The 23,967-nt window shown below is 33.4% G+C and overlaps 3 protein-coding genes across 3 annotated transcripts in view; 2 read left to right on the top strand and 1 right to left on the bottom strand.

The window, feature by feature from the left end:
- Window positions 1–23,967, top strand: part of LOC132053325 (large ribosomal subunit protein uL5z-like) — a 102,730-nt gene that overhangs the window by 51,101 nt on the left and 27,662 nt on the right. The gene's annotated exons all lie outside the window — the stretch shown is intronic.
- LOC132054111 (uncharacterized) lies at window positions 53–570 on the top strand. The gene is made up of 2 exons (XM_059446174.1): window positions 53–460; window positions 559–570. Exons 1-2 carry the CDS (start codon window positions 53–55, stop codon window positions 568–570), a joined length of 420 nt encoding a protein of 139 aa, XP_059302157.1.
- LOC132053322 (allene oxide synthase 3-like) lies at window positions 762–2,492 on the bottom strand. The gene has a single exon (XM_059445293.1). The coding sequence runs from the start codon at window positions 2,424–2,426 to the stop codon at window positions 984–986; it is 1,443 nt and encodes a 480-aa protein (XP_059301276.1). The 5' UTR covers window positions 2,427–2,492; the 3' UTR covers window positions 762–983.

Raw genomic sequence — 23,967 nt, 5'->3', positions numbered from 1 at the left:
GGCTGTCTCAATCAGGAAGGTGCATTTGAAGATGTTAGGAGATTATCCTAAGATGTCATGGAGAAGATTGACTTATAACAATTCAAGATCTCCCAAATGGTTGTTCTTAGTGACTTTAGCAACACAAGGAAGGCTATGTACCAAAGACAAGTTGTTCAAGTGGGGCATTACTGAAGATCTTAACTGGCCATTATGTATGCAGGCTGAAGAAACAGTTGATCACTTGTTTTTCTCATGTCATGTAGCTGCACAATTATGGAAAGTTTTTTTGGTGTGGCAGGGAATTAACAGAGATCCAGTAGAGTGGAAGGAAGACGTTCTGTGGATGCTAAACTGTTGCAGAAATAAAAATGTTGTAGCCACTACATACAAAATGTTCTTAGCTGCAGCAGTTTATTTTGCGTGGCAGGAAAGAAACAAGATAGTTTTCCAGAAGACCAGAAGGCAGCCTGAGTTGATTGTGAGAAGTATAAGTCAAGAGATTTTGTGCGGGGTAGCATGACACATATATAGTTTAGATAGAAAACTGCAATAAACTGGTATTTTGTATGAGTGCAGTTAGCTGAGTAATAGTGCTGAGGCTTGAGCATACTAACTCTGGGCCTTTCTAGTATTGTGTACTCATCAGTTTTGTTTTTTTATAGCTGTAAATTCCTACTTGGTAATAAAATGTCAGTTAATTACCAAAGAAAACTATAGGTGATATATAGTAACTAAAAATAGGAAGGATATGTTAATATTAGAACAAAGGAAGTCGGTACTAACAATAACCATCTAATAAGGTCAAATATTATTAGATAATATTTTGTTCCATAATTAACTTGCTTTATTGGCCACGCATCGCGTGAGTTCTAACACAAAATCTACATAAGAAAATTAAAGTTTTTCATGAAAAGCTAGATTTTGAACTCCCCCTAGATTGTAATCTTTTGAGGAAGTTCTTCCTTATTGCGAAATACTCAATTCCTGACATTCATTCCACTTCATGATGTTGCCTTGGTTACTGACTTGAAAGTCACCTTTGAACCAAGCAAAAACTTTGCAAATTCAATTTCAAAAGTATCATAACGCAGGAAAAACTCCACCACCAATAGCCTGCCTAATAACACTATCAAATCTTTGCCAGGACATTGTTTATCAGTCATAGTTGGATCAACCGTCTCCCTACCATTTGACCAGTAGACGTACTTGAGCAATGCCTCACTAGCTCCCACAAATCTATCTGCATTAAACTCCTCTGGGTTCTTAAAAACTCTGGGGTCCTTCATGGCCAGTGGCTGATACCCAAAAATCAATTCATCTTTCTTGATCAAGAATGATGCATCGTGATTACTGATGATTATATTTTTTCTGGCCTTGGCACATTGGTATGCAACTGGAGGGTCCATTCTTAATGTCTCATACACCACAGACTTAACCAACGTCATCTTCTCTAGTGCTGAAATAGTGACCCCTCCTGCTTCTTTAACAGCGGCTCTGATTTCTTTGGCGAGCCGACTGTGTAAACTCGGTCCTGCTGATCCAATCCACTTGATTAAAGATGGGAAGAACACTTTCATACCGCCATATGAATTGAATCCTGCTAGAAAAACAAAGTTATAGCATGCTTCATCTCTTTTCAGTCCAAGCTTCTCAGCTTCATCTAAAATAGACCCCATGTTTTTGTAAAAGGCATTATATATTTTCTGATGGTCAGATTTTACAAGGCAATATGGTAGAGGAAAAGTATGCAGAACGAGATCTTCAAGGAAGTTTGGTACAAATTTGAGGCCTAGTGAAATCAATGGAGCTAGCTGAAAGAACACCCACTTGTCTACAGATTTTGATCCATTATCACCAAGGCTTGTATCAGTTGGACTTTTTCCCCCGCAGAAAAACTCAAAGGTGAATTCAAATGACAGTTTATCACTAAGGGGGTTGAATTCTGATGTTCCTTTCTCGGACAGTTCTTTCTCAAGGTTAGTAAACACCCCGGAAATTGAGCTAGTAAATAAAGGGATGACTTTGTCCTTCAACCTAGCTAGTGTGGACAAGAAAAGGCCTTTTAATGTAGAGTGTTTGGGATTAGTAGTGTCAAGAAAAGCACAAACCTTATAACCCCCATTGAAAGTAGGGGAGGACATGTAAGTGCCTTCAAAGCGGGAATCTTTATCAACTTGGGAGTTGTCAAAGAGGATGGGATAACTAGCAGCATCCACAAGGACAATGACTTTGGAGTTGGGAGCATTGAATGGACCAGGAGGGACGTTGCTTCTAAAGACAGTGGATCCATGCTTTTTCATGCGAGACCTAAAGAATTCATCGTTGCCTTGGTTGTAATGGAAATCATAACGATCCTTTATTGCCCCGAAGAAAGGGAGGCCATAATCACCTGGGATTTCTTTCATAGGAAGCTTTGAAACTGAAGAATCAATGGTACTATCCATTTTTAATCTTTCTTATGATCTTTGGCTTTTGATGTGTGATCTTATGTTTGTAGGAGGTGTAAATATATAGTAGTAATATGAAGTGATTTTTCAATCCTAACGTTCTTCACGTGGAAGAGGCGACTTACTATTTGTATCTGTTATTATGTTATTATATAAATAAAAATATATTATAATAATTATAATTAAATTAAAAATTTAAATTTTAATTAAATAATATTTATTATTAATAGAATTTGAAATTCTCGAGTAGTGAAATTGTATTAGTATTAGGTGCCTGCATGCTTATCGTTGTTTGACGTTAAAAAAATTGTGGGCCCAGAAAATCTTAAATTTTTCTTGGAGAAACAAATAATAGTAGGGTCCCTTAATATCTTATACAGTACAGCAACCTATTCTGCAGAATATATGATAGTACTAGATGATGGCGAGCCCGTGCAAGCACGGGCCCAACATGGAAAATAAGACAATTTAATATTTCATGTGTTATAATTTATGCGGCACACTTTATTTTTTTAGTCTATCGCGATAAAAGAATATCATTTTTAATTCTATTTACAGAAGCAACTTAACTTTATTAGATGATTTACAATCCACACAAATATTTAAGATTTGTTTTAGACTTTATATTTCAAAAGTCTTCGGCTCTTTCTTAAATTGTGCCCAGTCAAATGATGCCATATAAATTGGGATGGAGTGAGTAATGAAAACAATTATAATTCAATTAATTCAAATAGCATTCTTATAGTCCTAAATTCCAAGTACAACCCTATCTTTCATATATAGTTGAAATGAAAAAAATTATGAACTTACTATCATAAATTAATGTTCGAAACTATCTGTAATGATAAATTATTATGGATTATTATGGTTAAGTCCAGCAGAATTTCTTTTAATTAATTTGCACAATTTTCAAAAAATAGTCACATAATTTAAATATGGTGGTGATTTACTACTCTCTCTCTCTCTCTCTCATCATGTTTCAGTTCTCAAGAGATTGGAACTAAATCAGATTAATTAATTTAATATTTTAAAATTAAAGTTTAGATATTTGAAAACTATAAGAAAAGTATTATAAGTTGCAATGTTTCTCATATCACTTTTAAATACTTTAAATTGTCCATTATTATAATTTATAGTACTTTTTATTTAGTTTTTAAATATGTAAACTTAATTCAAAAAAACTTAAAGATTTCATATCCAAATTTATAATTAAAGTTAAAAAAAAATAATGTAACCCTTCTGTAATAGTAGTAAAGATTTTAAATTCAATTGATAAATAATTTATTTAAAAATAGAACAATTACCTGTTCACTGCAAAATTAGAAATAAAGCAGTCAAATAAAAACGGGAGACCTGATTTTTTCTTTAATTAAAGTAACAATCCATGTTTGAATTATAATTATGTGTATTTGGGGGTTTGGGAAAAGTGGTGTCCATGAAATGACATAAGCTGAGCCTACAGTGCAAGTTGTCATTCAGCAATATGAGTGAAAGGACAATATGTCCTAAAAACTAACTTTAATGGCCACTATAACAGCCATGTCGACGACGATCCTAAGAGATCAACTCACTCTTCTATATAGTTACTAGATGATGGCGAGCCCGTGCTCAACATGAGAAATAAGACAGTTTAGTATTTCACGTGTCATAATTTACGTGACACACTTTTTTTTTAGTCTGTCGCGATAAAAAAATATCAACTTTAATTTTATTTGCAGAAGCAACTTAACTTTATTAAATTTTTTACAGTCCACACAGATATTTAAGACTTGCTTTGGATTTTACATTTCAAAATTCTGTGCCTAGTCAAATGATATCATATAAATTGAGATGGAGTGAGTAATGAAAACAATTATAATTCAATTAATTCAAATAGCATTCTTATAGTCCTAAATTCCAAGTACAACCCTTTCATATATAGTTGAAATGAAAAAATTATGAACTTACTATCATAAATTAATGTTCCAAACTATCTGTAATTGTCTCTTGTCTTTTATATGGTTAAGGAATTTGTCTATCACAAATTAAGAGTAAGCAAGTTAACTATAAATTATTATGGTTAAGCCCAACAGAATTTTTTATAATTAATTTGCACAAATTTCAAAAAATAGTCACATAATTTAAATATGGTGGTGATTTACTACTCTCTCTCTATCTTGTCATGTTTCAGTTCTCCAGAGATCGGAACTAAATCAGATTAATTAATTTAATATTTTAAAATTAAAGTTTAGATCTTTGAAAACTATAAGAAAGGTATTATAAGTTGCAATGTTTCTCATATCACTTTTAAATATTTTAAATTGTCCATTATTGTGATTTATAATATTTTTTATTTAATTTTTAAATATGTAAACTTAATTCAAAAAACTTAAAGATTTCATATCCAAATTTATAGTTAAAGTTTAAAAATTAATGTAACTCTTCTGTAATAGTAGTAAAAACAATCCCTTTCCGGAAGGAGCCATGAAAGCTTCTATCGTTCCGAACTTTACGAAAGGAGGCTAGACCAAGGCAGAAAAAAGAGTTAGGCTTCAACTGATACCCCCATCTAGCGACATCTTTGGTGGACGATTCAGGGCGTATCACCTAGCTAACCTGAAGAAGGAAGGAAGAAAAGTCTTAGCCCCAACGAACTGATTCATGTTCTTGACAAGCTTCTTGACTCCACTGCTACCCACCTTGAGTCGACTATTGATCTGTCGCCCGAGCCCGTTTTCCTTTCGTAGAGCAGGGCACTCTTCGAATGTGGGTAGACTCCCTAGCAGTCAATAAGGCAACCTCATTAGCCGGAAGGAATTAGTCTTTACTAGCACCATTCGAATAACGAACAAAAAATAGAACGATTACTTATTCACTGCAAAATTATAAAGCAGACAAATAGAAACGGCAGAACTAATTTTTTCTTTAATTAAAGTAACAATCCATGTTTGAATTATGATTATGTATTTGGGGGTTTGGGAAAAGTGGGGTCCGTGAAATGATATAACCTGAGCCTACAGTGCAAGCAAGAATTCACCAATATGAGCTTCTATTGAAAAGAGAGACACCTAAAATGTGAAGAAGGGGACATAGGGCCTGCCATAATGGACACGCGTTGAGAGTCAAAATAAGAGTTGAAGAATGAACTCATTAGTTACCCTCACTTTTCATTTTATTTGCGAAAATGCCATGATGGACGACGATCCTCATAAAACTCATGTTTCTATATAAGTTAAATAAGTACAAATAATAACATTAACACCTATAGTACGTGGATCACGAAAATGACGTCATTATCAATGTTGTGACTTGTGATAGAATGATGTTCAATTTTGCAACTTGCTAGACTTGGGTACGTTGCATATTTACACGAATATAAGTGACTAATACCGATATATCTACATGGAACATTGTCACCAGGTCATTCTTAAAATTACGATGGACTCAAATTACAATTCTGGGCTGTTAACCACCCAGAAATATTTTATTTCATAAGAAATATATTTTATTTTTGTTAAATAAAATGCAAAAAAGGATTTGATCAAGCAAATATTCGATGAAAGGTTGAAGAAATTGCATGATCAATTTATGAGTTAGTATCAATTTCTTGAACAGAGATATGGAGAAAATAACAATTTACAGTATCAATTCAAATAAGAAAAGTGACCATATCTAACTATCCGAGATTGGTTTTACCTTAATTATTCGACAACACTTATACAGCTTTTTGACATAAAAAAATGTTATGTAAAGCACCTATATTTTTGCTTAGTGATGCAATATTGTAATTCTTGATACCTTACTCAAGATTCATTCTAATTAAATTGTTGGCTTGTTTGACATTAGGTCAAATTTGTCAGTAACACGCATATCTACTTGGAACATTTTCGTTAGGTGATTCTCAAAGCCATATTATGTTGTGAATATTAGGTAAGAAAAGGACAATGTTGTTCCAAAATAACTACTACAATATAATTTTAAATAAATTGATATTTCATTCAATACACTATATCTACATGAATAACAATCCACATGGAGGACATAGAGCATTGTCGTCCGTCATCTCAAAGCTATGATAATTGACTCAAAAGACGATTCTCGAACTTGTTAGCGGTGGCGGATCCAGAATTTTCACTCAAGGGGTTTGAAAAAAACAACAAAAGCTAAATATAAAAAATAATATTTCAATGGGAATTGAACTTAGGACACATGACAATTTTGACGGGCCAACTTGAAATTTAACCTTTTGCATTTAGTCGGGATGTTCAAAAGTTAATATATGTACATAAACACAGAAATTTACCCTATATATATACTGTAATTTTTTGCCAAGGATGTCCCAGTGAACACCCTCGGCATGCTATAAATCCGCCCCTTCTTGTTAGGTAGCTAATAATATTTTGTTCTAATTTTTAAAATGAGAAAATACATAAAAATCTTTCCTTAACTTGTCCCCAAAACTCACTTTAACTTTACGAGTGTTTAACTACCCCCTAAACAACTGTCAAGTGAATTAAATGCCACCTTATATATATAACCAATATGGGACTTTTTGTAGTCCTCACATAATATTTTGTCCTATGATGCTGCGCCACGTGGCGGATTTTACCCTACATATTTTTACTTTTGCTCTCTTTCATAGTCATGCCCACTTGGGCCTATGTAATTGGACCATGTATCTTCTTCTCTTTTTTTTTTTTTTTTAATCTCTTGTTGTCCCTTATTAAATTATTCAAATTCATTTTTTTTACATCATCTTGATTTTTATGTAACTGAAATATTAGCAAATCACGAACCCCCGAACATAAAATAAAATGTGTCATTTGAACCCCGTAAAGGTGCCACAAAGCTGTTTCACTAAATGACATGGAAAAATAGACCGGTGACATGGAGCCATGTCATGTTTGGTTTTTTTAAAAAAAAAAGATGTCAACAAAAAACAATTAATTTTAACAAAAACTCTATTTTAAAATCTATTTAAATAATTAAAAAAATTGAAAAACCCAACCCATCCTCTATAGCCCACCTGTATTGCAATTTTTAAAATATTTTATACATAAAAATTTTTTTTTTTAAATTTTTAATCATTAAAATTAATTTTAACAAAAACTCTATTTTAAAATCTATTTAAATAATTAAAAAATTTGAAAAAAACCAACCCATCCTCTTGATGTCACCTCGTTTTACCGCCATGGATGTTAGTCCTCCTAAAGTCCAAACTTTCTTTTTTTAAATTTTTAATCATTAAAAATTAATTTTAACAAAACTCTATTTTAAAATCTATTTAAATAATTAAAAAAAATTGAAAAACCCAACTCATCCTCTCCGATAGCCCACTTTGCATAATTGATTTAGAGCCGCCACTTCAAAATCTATTTAAATAGCGTTTTTGTTAAAATTAATTTTTAATGATTAAAAATTTAAAAAAAATTTTAGCATGACTTAGGAGGAGAGCGAGCGGCGAGAGCAAGGTCATTTTCTTTTATGGCGGTTAAGTGGGCTATCGGAGAGGATAGTTTATTTTTCAATTTTTTTTTAATTATTTAAATAGATTTTAAAATAGAGTTTTGTTAAAATTAATTTTTAATGATTAAAAATTCAAAAAAAGAAAAAAATTGGTCTCTATATGTTTGTAGAGCTTCACGCGTGTGCTAAAGAAATATTTGAAGGGGTTCAAAAGTTACGGTTATCTTATGTTCAAGGGTTCGGATGGTCAACGTTTACTTGGAGAAAGATGGAAAATCGGGAATGATTCGGGCGTGAAAATGACTTTGGCCTTAAATTATTCATTCCATTCGTTTTTACATCATACTAAAAAAGTATTTTTACATGTCTATTTTAGCAAATCACGAAAGATTTAATAATTCTTCCTATATTACCGTTATCATTAAGTAACTATATAGAATATTAGTAGTCGAACTTAAATTTTAATTAGGATATTTTACTCCTAATAAATAATTTCTTAAGGGAAGTGCCAAGTGAACAAGAGACAAGTAAAAAAGAATCGAGGGTGTGCCTTTAACATTATTTGTTATTATAAATTTTGCTAAAATTTATGCAACTTTGTAGTCACTGTCTCTTTTTCAATCATAACATTTATTAGATCTTACTACTTAGTACCCCATATTCTACTCTTTGGGTGTGTTTGTGAAGGAAAATATTATTTTAAAAATGTTTTTCAGGAAAATAAACGTGTTCTTACTTATTTTCTTGTGTTAAAGTATGTAATAAAATATATTATCCTAAAATCAATTGTATTTAATCTAGACAAGTACTATGGGAGGTAGGGTGGGGTAGGGATGTGGTGGGTGGTGGGATGGGGGCTACGAGGGTGGGGTATTGAAGATGAGGTGTATTGGAGGGCAGGGAAGAGACAATGAATGTGGAATGTCATTTGTGGAACTTAATTTTCCTACTTCCACTAATGAAGTCATTTTCCTCATTTTTAATGATCTTATTTTCCAAGAGAAAATGTTTTTCAAAAATTTTGACCAGCCCAACATGAAAAAATTGAAAACATTTTCTAAAAAACTTCCAAAAAATTTCTCCATAGCAAACACACCATTTATTTGTTTTAAACCTTCAAAATTTTGCTTCTTTAGAGTAAAGAATATTGTGTCCTTTTGTATTTGCTAATTCTCCTTCAAAACTTCCTTCCTCATAAATAACTTGTTCTTTAGAAATTATTCAATTATGACTAAGAAACTTTAATAATTATGAAGACTTACCAACAAGATATGATTAACGTACCACTAAAATAAATTAATTATACAATAGAAAAATGTGATATAAATTATATTTTTATAATTGAATTTACTATTTTTTCATCATGAATTAGCCCGGGCCTCATGCAACTAGTATATATATATATATATATATATATATATATATATATACATATATATATATATATATATATATATATATATATATACACATTGGGAGGTGATGTACACGCGCGCCGCATAAACGCCACCTCAACGCACGTTGATAACACGTCAAATAGTAAACAAATTCACTTTCCATTTCTTTTTTCTTCCCTATGTTAATTTTTGTTCTATGTTTCATTCTTTATCTCATCAGTACTACTTTTCTCACCAATCACCATTAAATAACATAAACTGTGAGCACAAGTTTGTGAGTCATCTTCTTCTTTTCTAGCATTTAATTATTAAAGTACGTACCTATAATTCTCAATAGCTCATTATACTATATATTGTTCACCTTCACCCATCTTCTTTTTCACTTTTCACCTCTACCATTCGGGGGACTCATGCATTTTTTTCTCCGATAAGAATGATTACAGCCCATTATTTTCCATGTAATCTTCTACTGAAATAGCGTAAAATTTGACTAGTAAACGCTTAGAAGTCTTTGGGGTGAATATATTACTGAAATATTGTCGTCTGCATCGTTATCGTCAGTCAATTTCATTGAAAAAAATGGCGTTGGCGTACAACTTTTCCAGCCAACCAAATCCACATAATCTAATCTATCTAAGAAATAAATTCATGTACAAAGAAAAAAAAAAAAGACAATGACATGGAGGAGGGTAAACGATATTGACGGAAATGGCATCGGAAAATTCTGGAAAGCATGAAAGAGGAAGGAAATAAAGGAAAGATAAAAAGAACTTAAAATGATAATAAAAGATTAAGAAAAACATCATTAGATATTACTAAATGTTTATATTCTAATTAGAACATGACTTATGTACAGTTTGCACTATGTTTAGTGTTTTTTGCCCTTCTCACCCGCTTCCCAAAAAATTAAGAACATCTTGTTTGTCACGTCACCCGTTAAAGGGTATTAATTAATTTCACTTCAAGCTAGAATATAGAGGTATATAAACGTTCGTAAAGTTAAATTGCTGAAGTTAATTTTGGAGACAAGTTAAGCGGAGATTTTATGTATTTTCTCTTTTAAAACTTATACACAAGTTTTTTTTTTTTTTCAAATGAAATGGAAATAAAAGGATTCATTCAGAAAAATGCTACTCTAAATAGATCTCGGGTTTATTCAAATATTATGTAGTAGCTTACTACCGCTACCAAACTACCACAACCAACAGTTGTTAATGCACTACATATCACCACCAGCCAAACCAAACCATCACTGCAAATATTCATCATCCCCATCAGCCATTGCTTCATAATAATCACCATTGATTAATTACCATCACTATTAGCTACCACAATCACTAGTTTTCGAGTATGCTTTCTCAAATAAATAAGTAGTTTTTATAGCATCATTTAAATTAAAATTTTCTACTCCCTCCATTTCAATTTATGTGGGATCGTTTACATAGCACAAAGTTTAAGAAATAAAGGAGGACTTTCGAAAAATTTGCGCGCAAATTTTAGATATTTGTGTGGCTAGCTATAAATCTCATGCCGGGGCGCTCGACTACAGAAGCCATTCATATTGTAAGGAGATTGGTGGAGCAGTATAGGGAGCGGAAGAGGGACTTGCACATGGTATTCATTGACCTAGAAAAGGCCTACGACAAAGTGCCAAGAGAGGTCCTATGGAGATGCCTGAAGGCTAAAGGTGTACATGTGGTGTACATTAGAGCGATAAAGGACATGTATGATGGAGCTAAGACCAGGGTAAGGACGGTAGGAGGAGAATCGGAGCACTTTTGTTCGTGGGGTTGCATCAGAATCAGCTCTTAGCCCGTTTCTATTCGCCTTGGTGATGGATGAATTGACGCGACAAATACAAGGTGAGGTGCCTTGGTGTATGTTGTTCGCGGATGACATAGTCCTGATTGACGAGACTCGCAACGGAGTTAACGATAAGCTGGAGGGCTAGAGACAGACATTGAAGTCTAAAGGATTTAAATTGAGTAGGACCAAGACAGAATACTTGGAGTGCAGGTTCAGTGGCGTACCGCGTGAGGCTGACGAGGAAGTGAGGCTAGGTACCCAGGCCATTCAAAAGAAAGGAAGTTTCGAGTATCTTCGGTCTATTATACAAGGAGATGGGGATATCGACGACGATGCTTCACATCGTATTGATGCAGGGTGGATGAAATGGAGGCTAGCCTCCAAGTCTTTGTGTGATGAAAAGTGCCACCAAAACTTAAAGGCAAGTTCTACAAAGTGGTGGTTAGATCGACTTTATTGTACGGAGCGGAGTGTTGGCCGATCGAAAATATCACGTTCGAGAAGATGAAAGTCGCGGAAATGCGAATCTTTGCGGTGGATGTGGGCACGCTACGGGGATAGAATTAGGAATGAAGATATCCAAGACAAGGTGGGAGTGGCATCGGTGGAGGACAAGATGCGGGGGAAGCGAGCGTACAGAGATGGTTTGGGCATGTGAAGAGGAGAGACACGGATGCTCCGGTGCGGAGATGTGAGAGGTTGGTATGGACGGTTTCGGGAGAGGTAAAGGGAGGCGAAGAAGTATTGGGGAGAGGTGATTAGACGAGGATATGGCACGGTTTCGGCTTCACCGAGGACATGACCTTAGATAGGAGGCTGTGGAGGACTCGGATTAGGATAGAAGGCTGGTGACTTATCCTTTCACCATAGAGTTGAGTTTTTTGCTCATTTGTTTATTACCGTCGATTTTTGCATTTGGTGCCTTGCTTATATTTGTTGGGCGTGTACTTTGTTTATCTATTTATCTATAGTAGTTAATGTTCCTTTCTTTCGATTTATTCTTTCATGACTTTCTCGCTTTTGTTATTCCTTGTTTTCATATTGTTTTCGGTATGCTTGGCCCCATCGACCTTTTGTCTTGTTTTCCTTATTTTCCTCTCTTGAGTAAGGGTCTTTCGGAAACGGCCGCCCTACCTTCCTTTGAGGTGGGGGTTAGGTCTGCTGTTCTCTGCCTCCCGGACCACATGGTGGGATTATACTGGGCTTGTTGTTGTTGTTGTTGTGTGGCTAGCTATAAATCATTCCATCAAGGATAAAAAGAGAATTTTAGAGTTAAGTGTTTTTAGTTATAGAAAAGTGACATTCTTTTTTTAACAGACTAAAACGGAAAGTATACCACATAAATTGGGACATGAGGAGTATCTTATTTAATGGATATAATATATAATAATTATTTTAATTACCAATGAACTTTAAGTAAATATAGTTTATAAATATTGAGATATCGAGAAAACCAAATATTTCTAATCATCCAGTTTTAAGCAGAGACAATATCTTAATTATTAAATATATTCGAAATATCTTGAATTTAAAAAGAAATAAATAAATAATTGAAACCTCAATGTTGCTACGCGTAAGGCTTTCATATTATTGTTATTATTTTATCCTTGGGAATCATCATGATTTTATGAGTAGGTGACAATAGTTACCTCATTTACTATTGAGTAACAATTTTTGGAAATTGAAATTATCAATGGAGCCATCTCCTTATGTTTTCTTCTATCAGGAAAAATAATGGAGACAACTGATTTTTTTTAGTACAGCTTTTTGGTAGACTATAAAAAGCGAGTAACATTTGGGAAATTTAATGTACAAGTTGATCCCATATTTTTCTTGTTCTAACACGATTAGTAATAGATAATGTTATCTTTCTAACTTAAGTGTAGGGGTGTTCATGGTCCGGTTTGACTCGGTTTTTGGTTAAAACCAAATCAAACCAATTAAGTCCGTTTTTTTGAATATTCAAATCACACCAAACCATTATAGTATAAATTCTATCGGTTTTGTCGGTTTTATCGGTTTGGTTCGGTTTTTGCGATTTTTTTCGATTTTAAGAATGTATTAATACAAAGAACCTTTGCATTAAATGGTAACTAAATACGGCTTTGACCGTGATCCATTCAAATCTAAGAATCTTCTTAATTAATTCATTAACTTTATTTAGGTATAGGCCTATGGTTATGGGTATAGGAGTTGAGAAACATAACATCTACTTTTCATGATTCAATTTACCTCCCTACATGCGCTTTTGATATTACGCGACCCTCAAAATTTTTGTTATCTAGACTCATCGTGTTTATGAAGCATTGAGAAGAAAGCACAGAAGTTGAAATGAAAAATGCAGAAGTTGAAATGGAAAATGATAAACAGAAAGACAAAGTCATCTGCCAAATCATTTTAAATTCCAATTGTCATTTTCTTTCCTTTAATTTGTTACGGATAAACTGCTAGCTTATAAGTATTAATTCAGATGGCATGTAAAAGAGGGAACTGTAAAATTGGATAAGGGGAAAATTTTTATTTTACCTTTAGCAAGTTTCTTTTTATTTTACTTCTACCTTTAGCAAATTTCTTTTTATTTTACCTTAAACTTAAATGGGCTACACTTTTCTTTCTAATTATTTGAATTTGTATTGGACTTGGAATGAGCCAAAATTTTCAAGAATATATATATTAAATATGTATCTATCTATCGGTTCGGTTCGGTTCGGTTTTGGTTTGGGTTTTTTTGGTTTAACATCAAGCCAAACCAAATATTATCGATTTTTTTAAAATTTAAAACCAAATCAAGTCAAACTAAGCCAGTTTTCAATTTATTAAGTCGGTTTGACTCGATTTACCGGTTCGGATCGATTTTTCGGTCTCATTTGAGCACCCCTAAGTTAAGCGTTACTCCCTCTCTATCCATTTTTTACTTGTCCCTATTTGGCTTGGCACATTCCCTAAGTACATTAATAAAAGAGAAAAGACATCATTTAACCCTTGAACTTGGCACGAAAACTCAGTTTAGCAACTAAACTTAACATGTATTTATTTACCCCCTTAACAACTTTCATCCCAATTATTTACCACCCTAAGAAAATAATACCACTCACATGATAGGAGGTGCATTCTGTTTCGCGCGCACGTCATTGCGCGTCGTTGCGTCGTTGCCATGTCAAAAATGACTAACCCTTCATTTTTTGTTTTTCTTTTATTATTTTTTCTCTTTCTTCTTCTTTCCTCCTTCTCTCTTTCTTCTTCTTTCTCCTCAACACCACCCCCCCCGCCTCGCGCCGCCACACCTCCGCCACCGCCGCCCGCCGCGCCGCCGCGCGCGCGCGCGCCGCCAAACAAAATAATCAATACTAAAAAATTACCAACCCTTCATTTTTTATTTTTCTCTTCCTTCTTCTTTCTCCTCATCCTACCATAAACACCCATAAGAATAACACCCATAAGAACAACACCCACCATCACCCCACCAAATTTCATCCCATTTCTTTTCAAATTCGTCCAAATTGATTATTGTGGTTGTTATTGTTGGCTATTATTATTATTACCATTTTTGGTTTCTTGATTTTGATTTTTGTTTTCCATTTCTTCTATAATCATTATTCCATAACCACCATCTTCTTCTTCACAACCCCCCCCCGCAGCCACAGCCCCGCCCCCACAGCCCCTCCCCCACCATTTCATCTTCTTCCACAACCCCCCACCCCGCGGCTACGCTCCGCCCCCCCCCCCCCTCCCCACCACGCCCAGCCCCTCCCCACCATTTCGTCATCTTCACAACCCCCACCCCACCCACAGCCCCGCCCCCACCACCATTCCTCTTTCTCTCTATATTCTCATCATTCTTTTCTTACCATTTTTTGGTTTCTTGATTTTTATTTTTGTTTTCTTTCAAAAATAAAATTATGAAATAATGATTATGGATGATTTTGAGAAGGAATGGGATGAAATTTGGTAGGGTGATGGTGGTGGTGGTGGGTGTGAGTGTGGGTTAAAGATGTGGGTGTTGTTGTTATGGATGGTTATGGTAGGATGAGGAGAAAGAAGAAGAAAAGAAAAATAAAAAATGAAGGGTGAAGAAGATGGTGGTGGGGGCGGGGTTGTGGGGTGAAGAGAGGCGGGGGCTGTGGGGTGGGGTGGGGTGGGGTGGAGAGAAAAATAATTAATTATTTTTTAATTATATATTATTTTTATTTTATTTTTAATTATATAATAATATATATCTATATATATATGCCCACCTTTTCACTCTCTTAATTTTTTTTTTTTTTTTTTTTTTTTTGCCACGTCATTTCTCAGGGTGGTAAATAATTGGGATGAAAGTTGTTAAGGGAGGTAAATAAATACAAGTTAAGTTTAGTTGCTAAACTGAATTTTCGTGCCAAGTTCAAGGGTTAAATGATGTCTTTTCTCTTAATAAAATGATATGTAAGTTTAGTATATCACCCTCTGAACATAATAAATTCAATATTTGGAAAATAATTATATTTAATAATAAGGGTAAATTAGGAACTAATGAGTCGTTTGGTTTGAAGAGAAGTTATGATGGAATAAGTTATGTTGGGACTAATTATACTGAGATTAGCTATGTTGAGATAAGTTATCATGGTATTACTTCTTATTGATTGTTTGGTTTGTTGTATTAAAAATAGGATGCATTGCATAATTTCTAAGAAAAAGTTGTTTGTTTACAAAAATACCCTCCACCTTACGTAGTAGAAAAAAGATTTGAGGGACCTCAGGGCTATTAATGTTATTTTTGTTGTTTTATAATTGGATAACTAATCCTGAGATTGTTATTTCACCCTCTTCCAAAAATAACTTATCTCAATATTATTTTTAATTCCAGGATTAATAACCAAATAAGTGATCTTTCAATCCTAGCGTTCTTCACGTGGAAGAGTGAAATTGTATTAGTAGGGGCCTGCATGTTTATGGTTGTTTGAAATTATTGTTGGCTTGGCCCATAAAATTTTTCTTGGAGAAACCAATAACGGTAGGGTCCCTTAATATCTTATACAGTAGAGTAATCCATGTGCCTATTCTGCAGAATTTATGATAGTACAAATAATAACATTAACACCTATAGTGCGTGGATCACGAAAATGAGGTCATTATCAATGTTGTCACTTGCGGTAGACTGATGTTCAATTTTGGAACTTCCTAGACTTAGGTGTTGTTTGGACATGGTTTAAAATTTTAAATTATGTCTTTTTAAATAATTTGGGATTATCCCATAATTTGAAATTATGAGATGAAATCGCATGTCCAAACACTGATTTCAAACCATGATTTCAAATGGCATGTCCAAACGCCTACTTACGTACGTTGCATATTTACACGAATATAAGTGACTACTAATTACCAATATATCTACAAGGAACACTGTCACCAGGTCATTCTCAAAATTACGATGGACGCAAATTACAATTCTGGGACCTGTAACCAGCCAGAAATATTTATTTCATAAGAAATATATTTTATTTTTGTTAAATCAAATGCAAAAAAGGATTTGATCAAGAAAAAATTTGATGAAAGATTGAAGAAATTGCATGATCAATACACAGTTCAATTTCTTGAAGAGAGACATGGAGAAAATAACAATTTACAGTATCAATTCACATAAGAATAGTGACCACATCTAACTATCCGATATTGGTTTTACCTTAATTATTCGACGACACTTGATACAGTTTTTTGACATAAAAAAATGTTATGTAAAGCACCTATATTTTTGCTTAGTGATGCGATATTTACCTTACTCAGACTGATTCTAATTAAATTGTTGGCTTGTTTGACATTAGGTCAAATTTGTCAGTAACATGCAGATCTACTTGGAACATTCTCGTTAGGTAATTCTCAAAGCCATATTATGTTGGAATATTAGGTAAGAAAAGGACAGTGATTTTCCAAAATAACAAGTACAATATAATCTATATCTACATATCTATATAAAGCAGGGCACTAGACCTGTCAAGTAGTATGCCTCTTTGACCTCAAATCTTTATTTATCTTTTCTATCATTTTTTTACCTTTTCCTTTCAAATTTTCTATTACAAAATATTATTTTCCTTACAGTGCAAACAATCGGTTGCAATGTTTCCCAACAAAAGCCAAACGGTGCATCCCTTGATTGCAATGTTTCCCAACAAAAGTTGAACAAATGAAACGTTTGTTTACAGTTGATTGAATTGAAAATTTTCCGTTACAGTTCACATTTAATTACTCATCTTATTAAATCATCACTTTCATCTATCACTCTTCGTTACCCATCTCAGTTCACAATCCCGTTTCTTATGCCAACATAATGTAAATAATTACCCAAATTATTAAAAAAAAAAAAAAAGGAAATTCAAAGTTTAAAAACTTCTTCAACAATTCATTTTTTCCTTTGGACTTTTCTCTATATTTAGTTAAAAGTTTTATTACCGGTCTGACAACTTTAATTCTCTTCTTTTGAAGATTTCTGATGTATGATGATTGACATATTTAGGAATATGGTATTATTATGGAGACACATTTGATAAGAATTTGGTTGTTTGTCAGTAACTACTCAGAAGTTTGTTTTGATTTTGGAGCAAGGTGTTTCATTCGTATTATAGTTTATCCACGACGTGTTGCCGGTCGGTATTGAAGTTAAATTTATTTATATATATTTCATCGGTATTGTAGTTTGTCCCTAACTTTTTTGTTCAGTTATTATTGAATTTTTTTTTTTATATTCATCCATACATTATTCAATTGATATTCTTCAATTTTATGTGCTCCTGCTTTTTACCAGAATGTCAAGTAACAGCCTTAAAACTACTTTATGGATTTAGGTATGAAGATTTCTACATTTTTCTTGATTTCTTATCTTTTGGGTGTTTAGAAATATATCTTAACAACCTTTTGTTTGTAATTGGACTATTTTGAGGGGAAAAGACTTTAAATGCATTTGACATTTTTGCTTTTGCTTTTTTGTTGTGCCATCGCGATCTCTTCTTTTTATTTCGCTTAAAATTATGTTTTGATTTAGAAATTTAAGTTTCTCAGAGTACTTTCCTGATGATGTTATGAACTTGTGTGCATCGTCGGAAAAAAATGAAAAGATATTCTATTTTTTGCAAAATTCTATTTTACTGTTAGTTTAAGACTAGAGTATTAGAAAAATACTTAAATTGGTATACTGTGTTGTTATTTATGATATTTTTTTGTTTTCCAATTAAAACTTGTATAACATAACAAGCATTTTGACAACTACAGTAATTTCCTTTTTACTCGCAGAATAGTTGAGGTAAAGGATTGATGTAGAAATTGCAAATATAATGCTTTGTTCCAGCGTCACTTGTCTAAAATTAATAGACAAAGATGATGTTTTCAGCTAAGAACCTTTTGTAGTTTTTCTTTTTAATAAAGCAATTAACCATAATAGTTTCAATAGGGAAATAACACATTTTCTTTTTTTTGTTTTTACTATATATACCATCTTTTGTAAGATTTTTAAAAGGTTTCTTTTTTCTGGAGAGTTTTATTTTTGTAGATACTTGAGAAAATGCGTGCAATGTCGCCTTTTTGTGACATTCTATATGTTAATAATGACTACTATATGATTAAATTTGGTGAACACTTCGTGGTGACATCAATTTTTTTTGGGTTTTACCTCTTAGATTTATGTTTTTTCCTTTACCAAGTGGAAATAAAATAGAAACTAGAGTTTAAATATAAACTTTTAACTTAAATTTTTTATTAGTTTTAGTAGTTTTAAATAATATTGATATTTCATTCAATACACTATATCTACATGAATAATAATCCACATGGAGGACATCGAGCATTGTCGTCCGTCATCTCAAAGCTATGATAATTGACTCAAAAGACGATTCTGGAACTTGTTAGGTAGCCAATAATATTTTGTTCTAATATTTAAAACTTGTACATTCCAAATTTTTTAATATGAAATGAAAAATAAAAGGGTATAGTCAAAGAAAAATGCGATTTATTAATTTACATCGGGTTCATTCAAATCTTGTATAGAGTTTTAAATCATTAAAATGTTACTCTAAATAGATCTAGGGTTTATTTAAATATAGGCAGCTATTACTGCTACCCAACTACCACAATCAATAGTTGTCAATGCACTATATATCACCATCAGTCATCAATAATCATCATTTCTCACCATCACTATCAGCGACCACAATTGCTTGTTTTAGAGTGTGCTTTCTCTAATAAATTGTTTGATAACGCCATTTAATTTAAAATTTTCTAGCTTATTTAATGGATATAATATTGAATAATTATTTTAATTACCTTAACTTTATACTTATGAACTTTTAAGTAATTATAATTTATAGATATTGAGATACCGAGAGAACAAAATATTCCTAATTATCTAGTTTTAAGCAGAGACAATATCTTAATTGTTAAAATATATTCGAAATATCATAATTTAAAAATAAATAAATAGATTATTGAAATCTCACTATTGCTACCACTACGGCTTTCATATTATTTTATCCTTGGGAATCATCATGCTCTTATGAGTAGGTGAGAATAGTTACCTCATTTACTATATAATATTTTTGGAAATTGAAATTATTAATGGAGCCATCTCCTTATGTTTCCTTCTGTCAGGAAAAACAATGGAGACAACTGAATTTTTTTAGTACAGCTTTTTGGTAGACCATAAAAAGCGAGTAACGTTTGGGAAATTTAGTAAGCGTTTGGCTGTGAAAACCAAATATTTTTCATTTTATTTGGTATTTTGGAGTTGGAGTTGAAGTTGGAATTGAAGATGGAGTTGTGTTTGGTTATAGTTTTTGCAAAGAATATTTGGTTGTTTGAATTATTGAAAGTGAAAAAAAGTGAAAATAATTTTTTGATTGTATTTGAAATTTTCATGGCCAAACGTTAATTTTCAAATAAAGTGAAAACGTTTTCCAGAAAAAAGTAAAAAAAATTCATGGCCAAATGGGCCGTAATGTACAAGTTGATCCCTTATTTTTCTTTTTCTAACATGATTATTTATAGATAATGTTATCTTTCTAACTTAAGTGTTACTCCCTCTGTCCATTTTTTTCTTGTCCCTTTTTGGCTTGGCACATCCTCTAAGAAGTACATTAATAAAATGATATATAAGTTTAATAAATCACTCTTTGAATATAATAAATTCAATATTTGGAAAATGATTATATTTAATAATAAGGGTAAATTAGGAACTAGTGGGTCGTTTGGTCTAAAGAGAAGTTATGATGGGATAAGTTATGTTGGGATTACTTTTATTGGAATTAGTTATGTTGGGATAAGTTATCCTGGTATTACTTTTTATTGATTGCTTAATTTGTTGTATTAAAAGTAACATCCGTTGCATTAACATCTGTTGCATAATTTCTAAGAAAAAGTTGTTTATTTACAAAAATACCCTCCACCTTATGTAATAGAAAAATGATTTGAGGGACCTCAGGGCTATTTTCATCATTTTTGTTGTTTTATCCTGGGATACCTAATCCTTGGATTGTTATCCACCCTCTGCCAGGGATAACTTATCCCAGCACAATTTTTAATCCTGGGATAATTTATTTCAGGATTAGTAACCAAACAAAGGATACAGTGGTAATAAATTTTTATTCCAGGAATATTTTTCCTTATCCATCATATCAAACAAGGAATATAGTGGTACCAAATTTTTATCCCAGAATTATTTTTCACTAAATTTTTCAAATTAAACAAGTAAAAGTGTATATGTAATTTTACTATAATGGACAAATAAAATGAAATAAAGGAGTATCATAGTAGTTGGTGGTGGTAACTTGCGGTGACAGACGCAGTTGGCTGTGAAGATTGGGTGTAGATGCGATTGATGATGTTGACAAGTGATAGAAGGTGCATGGTGGTGATTTGTGGTGTGACTCTTGCGATGGTAATTGGTGGTGATAGGTGGTCCAAGGCGAATTAAGGTTTTAAATTTTATGGGTTCAATCTTTTATGATTCTTAGTTGAATTCATTGTATTTTAAAAGTTAGGGGATCATGCCTACTACTTATTACAATTTTAATAAATTTTTACATATAAATTTATGCTTCCCGTCGAAAGTTAGGGTTCAATTGAACCCCCACCTTTAAGGCTACATACGCCCCTGTAGGTGGTCATGGCCAGTATTACTAGTGGAGGCAATGGCGGAAATAATTAGTCACTACTAGAAATACGGAGTTTCCCCACCGATATTTAGTGGAAAATTTATGTTATAAAATATGATTTTTTCATCTTATTCCCACCGAACTAGCTCAATGGAAAAAACACATGGTGGGAAATAAATTCCTATTGAAACGCTGGAAAAAACTTTCTAATTTTTCTGTGTGAAAACACTATTATTTAAGTTTTTCCCACTAATATTCGATGAAAATGGCCACTTAAAATTTTTCAGTAGAAAAATAATAATTTTTTAGTAGTGAGTGTGATAGTGATTGATAATCATGGAGAAAACTGGTAATGGCAAGTTGGGGAGGTACTCGCGATTGTAGTGGTTGTGTGTAGGAGGTGGTTGGTGGTAATGATAAATTAGGTACCAGTAAAAGGTTTACATTTGCAAAAATTTTGTAAGTGAATGTTTTATGATATTAAGAATAAATTAGGTACCAGTAAAATGTTTACATTTGCAAAATTTTTGTAAGTGAATGTTTTATGATATTAAGATTATGTCAGGTTTACATTTGCAAAGTTTTTGTAAGTGAGTGTTCTATGATATTAAGATTCCTTACATAATATGATGAATAATTCAGATCTATTACGAGCCAATAAGTGTTTATGCGTAACTCAAATTTATTAAGAGCAAATAAATAGTTGTGATAAAAAATAGGGAAAAGGGTTAAATATACCCCTGTACTTTAGTTTATTAGTCAAGTTTGTCCTCCGTTAGCGAAAGTGGTCAAATGTACCCCTCCCGTTAATAAAGTGTACACATGTACCCTTAAGTGGACGGAAATCCCCACTTCAGCTAAGATTAACCATTTAATTAAAAATGCCGATGCCCCAAAAGTTGACCCGCTCCGACGCATCACCAAATAATTTCATCCCCAAATAGTTGTGATTAAAAATATCTCTAATATACTGACATCTAGATAATAATCTCTCTTAGCCCATTTTTATTTTCCTTGGTGTTGGATGGATTGACGCGGCAAATTCAAGGTGAGGTGCCATGGTGTATGTTATTCGCGGATGACATAGTCTTGATTGACGAGACTCGCAGCTGAGTTAACGCTAAGCTGGAGGTTTGGAGACAAACCCTAGAGTCTAAAGGGTTCAAGTTGAGTAGGACCAAGACGGAGTACTTGGAGTGCAAGTTCAGTGATGTAGTGCATGAGGCTGACGTGGAAGTGAAGCTTGGCACCCAGGTCATATAGAAGATAGATAGTTTCAAGTATCTTGGGTCTATTATACAAGAAAATGGGGAGATTGATGATGACGTCGTCACACATCGTATTGGTGCAGGGTGGATGAAATGGAGGCTTGCCTCCGGAGTGTTGTGCGACAAGAAGGTGCCACCAAAACTTAAAGGCAAGTTCTACAAAGTGGTGATTAGACCGACTATGTTGTATGGGGAGGAGTGTTGGCCAGTCAAGAAGTCTCACGTTCAGAAGATGAAAGTGGCGGAAATGAGAATCTTTGCGATGGATGTGTGGGAATACTAGGAGCGATAGGATTAGGAATGAAGTTATCCGAGACAAATAGGAGTAGCCTCGATGGAGGACAAGATGCGGGAAGCAAGGCTGAGATGGTTTGGGCATGTGTTGCGGAGAGACGCAAATGCCCCAGTGCGGAGGTGCGAAAGGCTGACTATGGACGGTTTCAGAAGAGGTAGAGGTAGGCCGAAGAAGTATTGGGGAGAGGTGATTAGACAGGACATGGCGCATCTCCAGCTTACCAAGGACATGACCTTAGATAGGAGCGTTTGGAAGACTCAGATCAGGATAGAAGGCTAGTAGGTAGTTGCGTTTATCCTTTCTTGCGAGTAGCTGCATTGATCTTTAGTTTCTTGTCCCTTGATGTCTGCGAGTATCTGTTTGCACAGAATGGTTTATCATGGCTTATTCACTTTTATTATTTTCATTTTCATAATTGCTTTGAATTGTTTGCTCGTATCTAACCTTTCCTATGCCTTTTCTTGGCCGGGTCTTGGGAAACAGCCTCCCTACCTAAGGTAGGGATAAGGTCTGCGAAAACTCTACCCTCCCCACACCACACATTGTGGGATTCATTGGGTATGTTGTTGTTGTTGTTGTTGTTGTTGTTGTATTAAATGTAAATAAATAGAGGGGACTGTTATCATAGTCATCAGTGTTAGCTTCGTGATAATTTAGTTAACAAATAATTAAGGACAGCTCGATGCACTAAGCTCTCGTTATCATGTGCGGGACTCCGGAAAAGACCGGATCACAAGGATCAATTATACGCAGCTTTTATCATGTATTTTTGCAAGAGGATAGTTCACAAACAACTATCCTCAATAATTCATTAAACTTTAGTAATTAGTACAATGGGCCTGTCTACCCGAATATGATTAGGTTAACACATAACACGTGGATCACGAAAATAAGGTCATAATCGAAGTTGAGAGAGACTAAACGCTCAATTTTGGAACTTGCCAGACTTTAGGCACGTTGCAAGAAATATTATTTTCTGTTGGGTAGCCAGCAACAATTTTTTAACTTATCTTTTCAATTATTGTAAAATGAAACAAGTAAAAAAGTATTTAGTCAAGGAAAAAAATGTGACTAACATTCAAGTTGCATTTTCTTTTTTCGAATTAATAATTCTATATCCAAAAATTACTGATTTGATTTAACATTAAGGGGTCGTTTGGTAGCTGGACAAGAGGCAAGCTATTCATGTATTAATTTTTGCATTAACTTATACCT

The sequence above is a fragment of the Lycium ferocissimum genome, chromosome 4 (genome assembly GCF_029784015.1).
Source record: "Lycium ferocissimum isolate CSIRO_LF1 chromosome 4, AGI_CSIRO_Lferr_CH_V1, whole genome shotgun sequence".
NCBI lineage: Eukaryota > Viridiplantae > Streptophyta > Magnoliopsida > Solanales > Solanaceae > Lycium > Lycium ferocissimum.
This window is presented reverse-complemented; position numbering and strand designations above follow the sequence as displayed.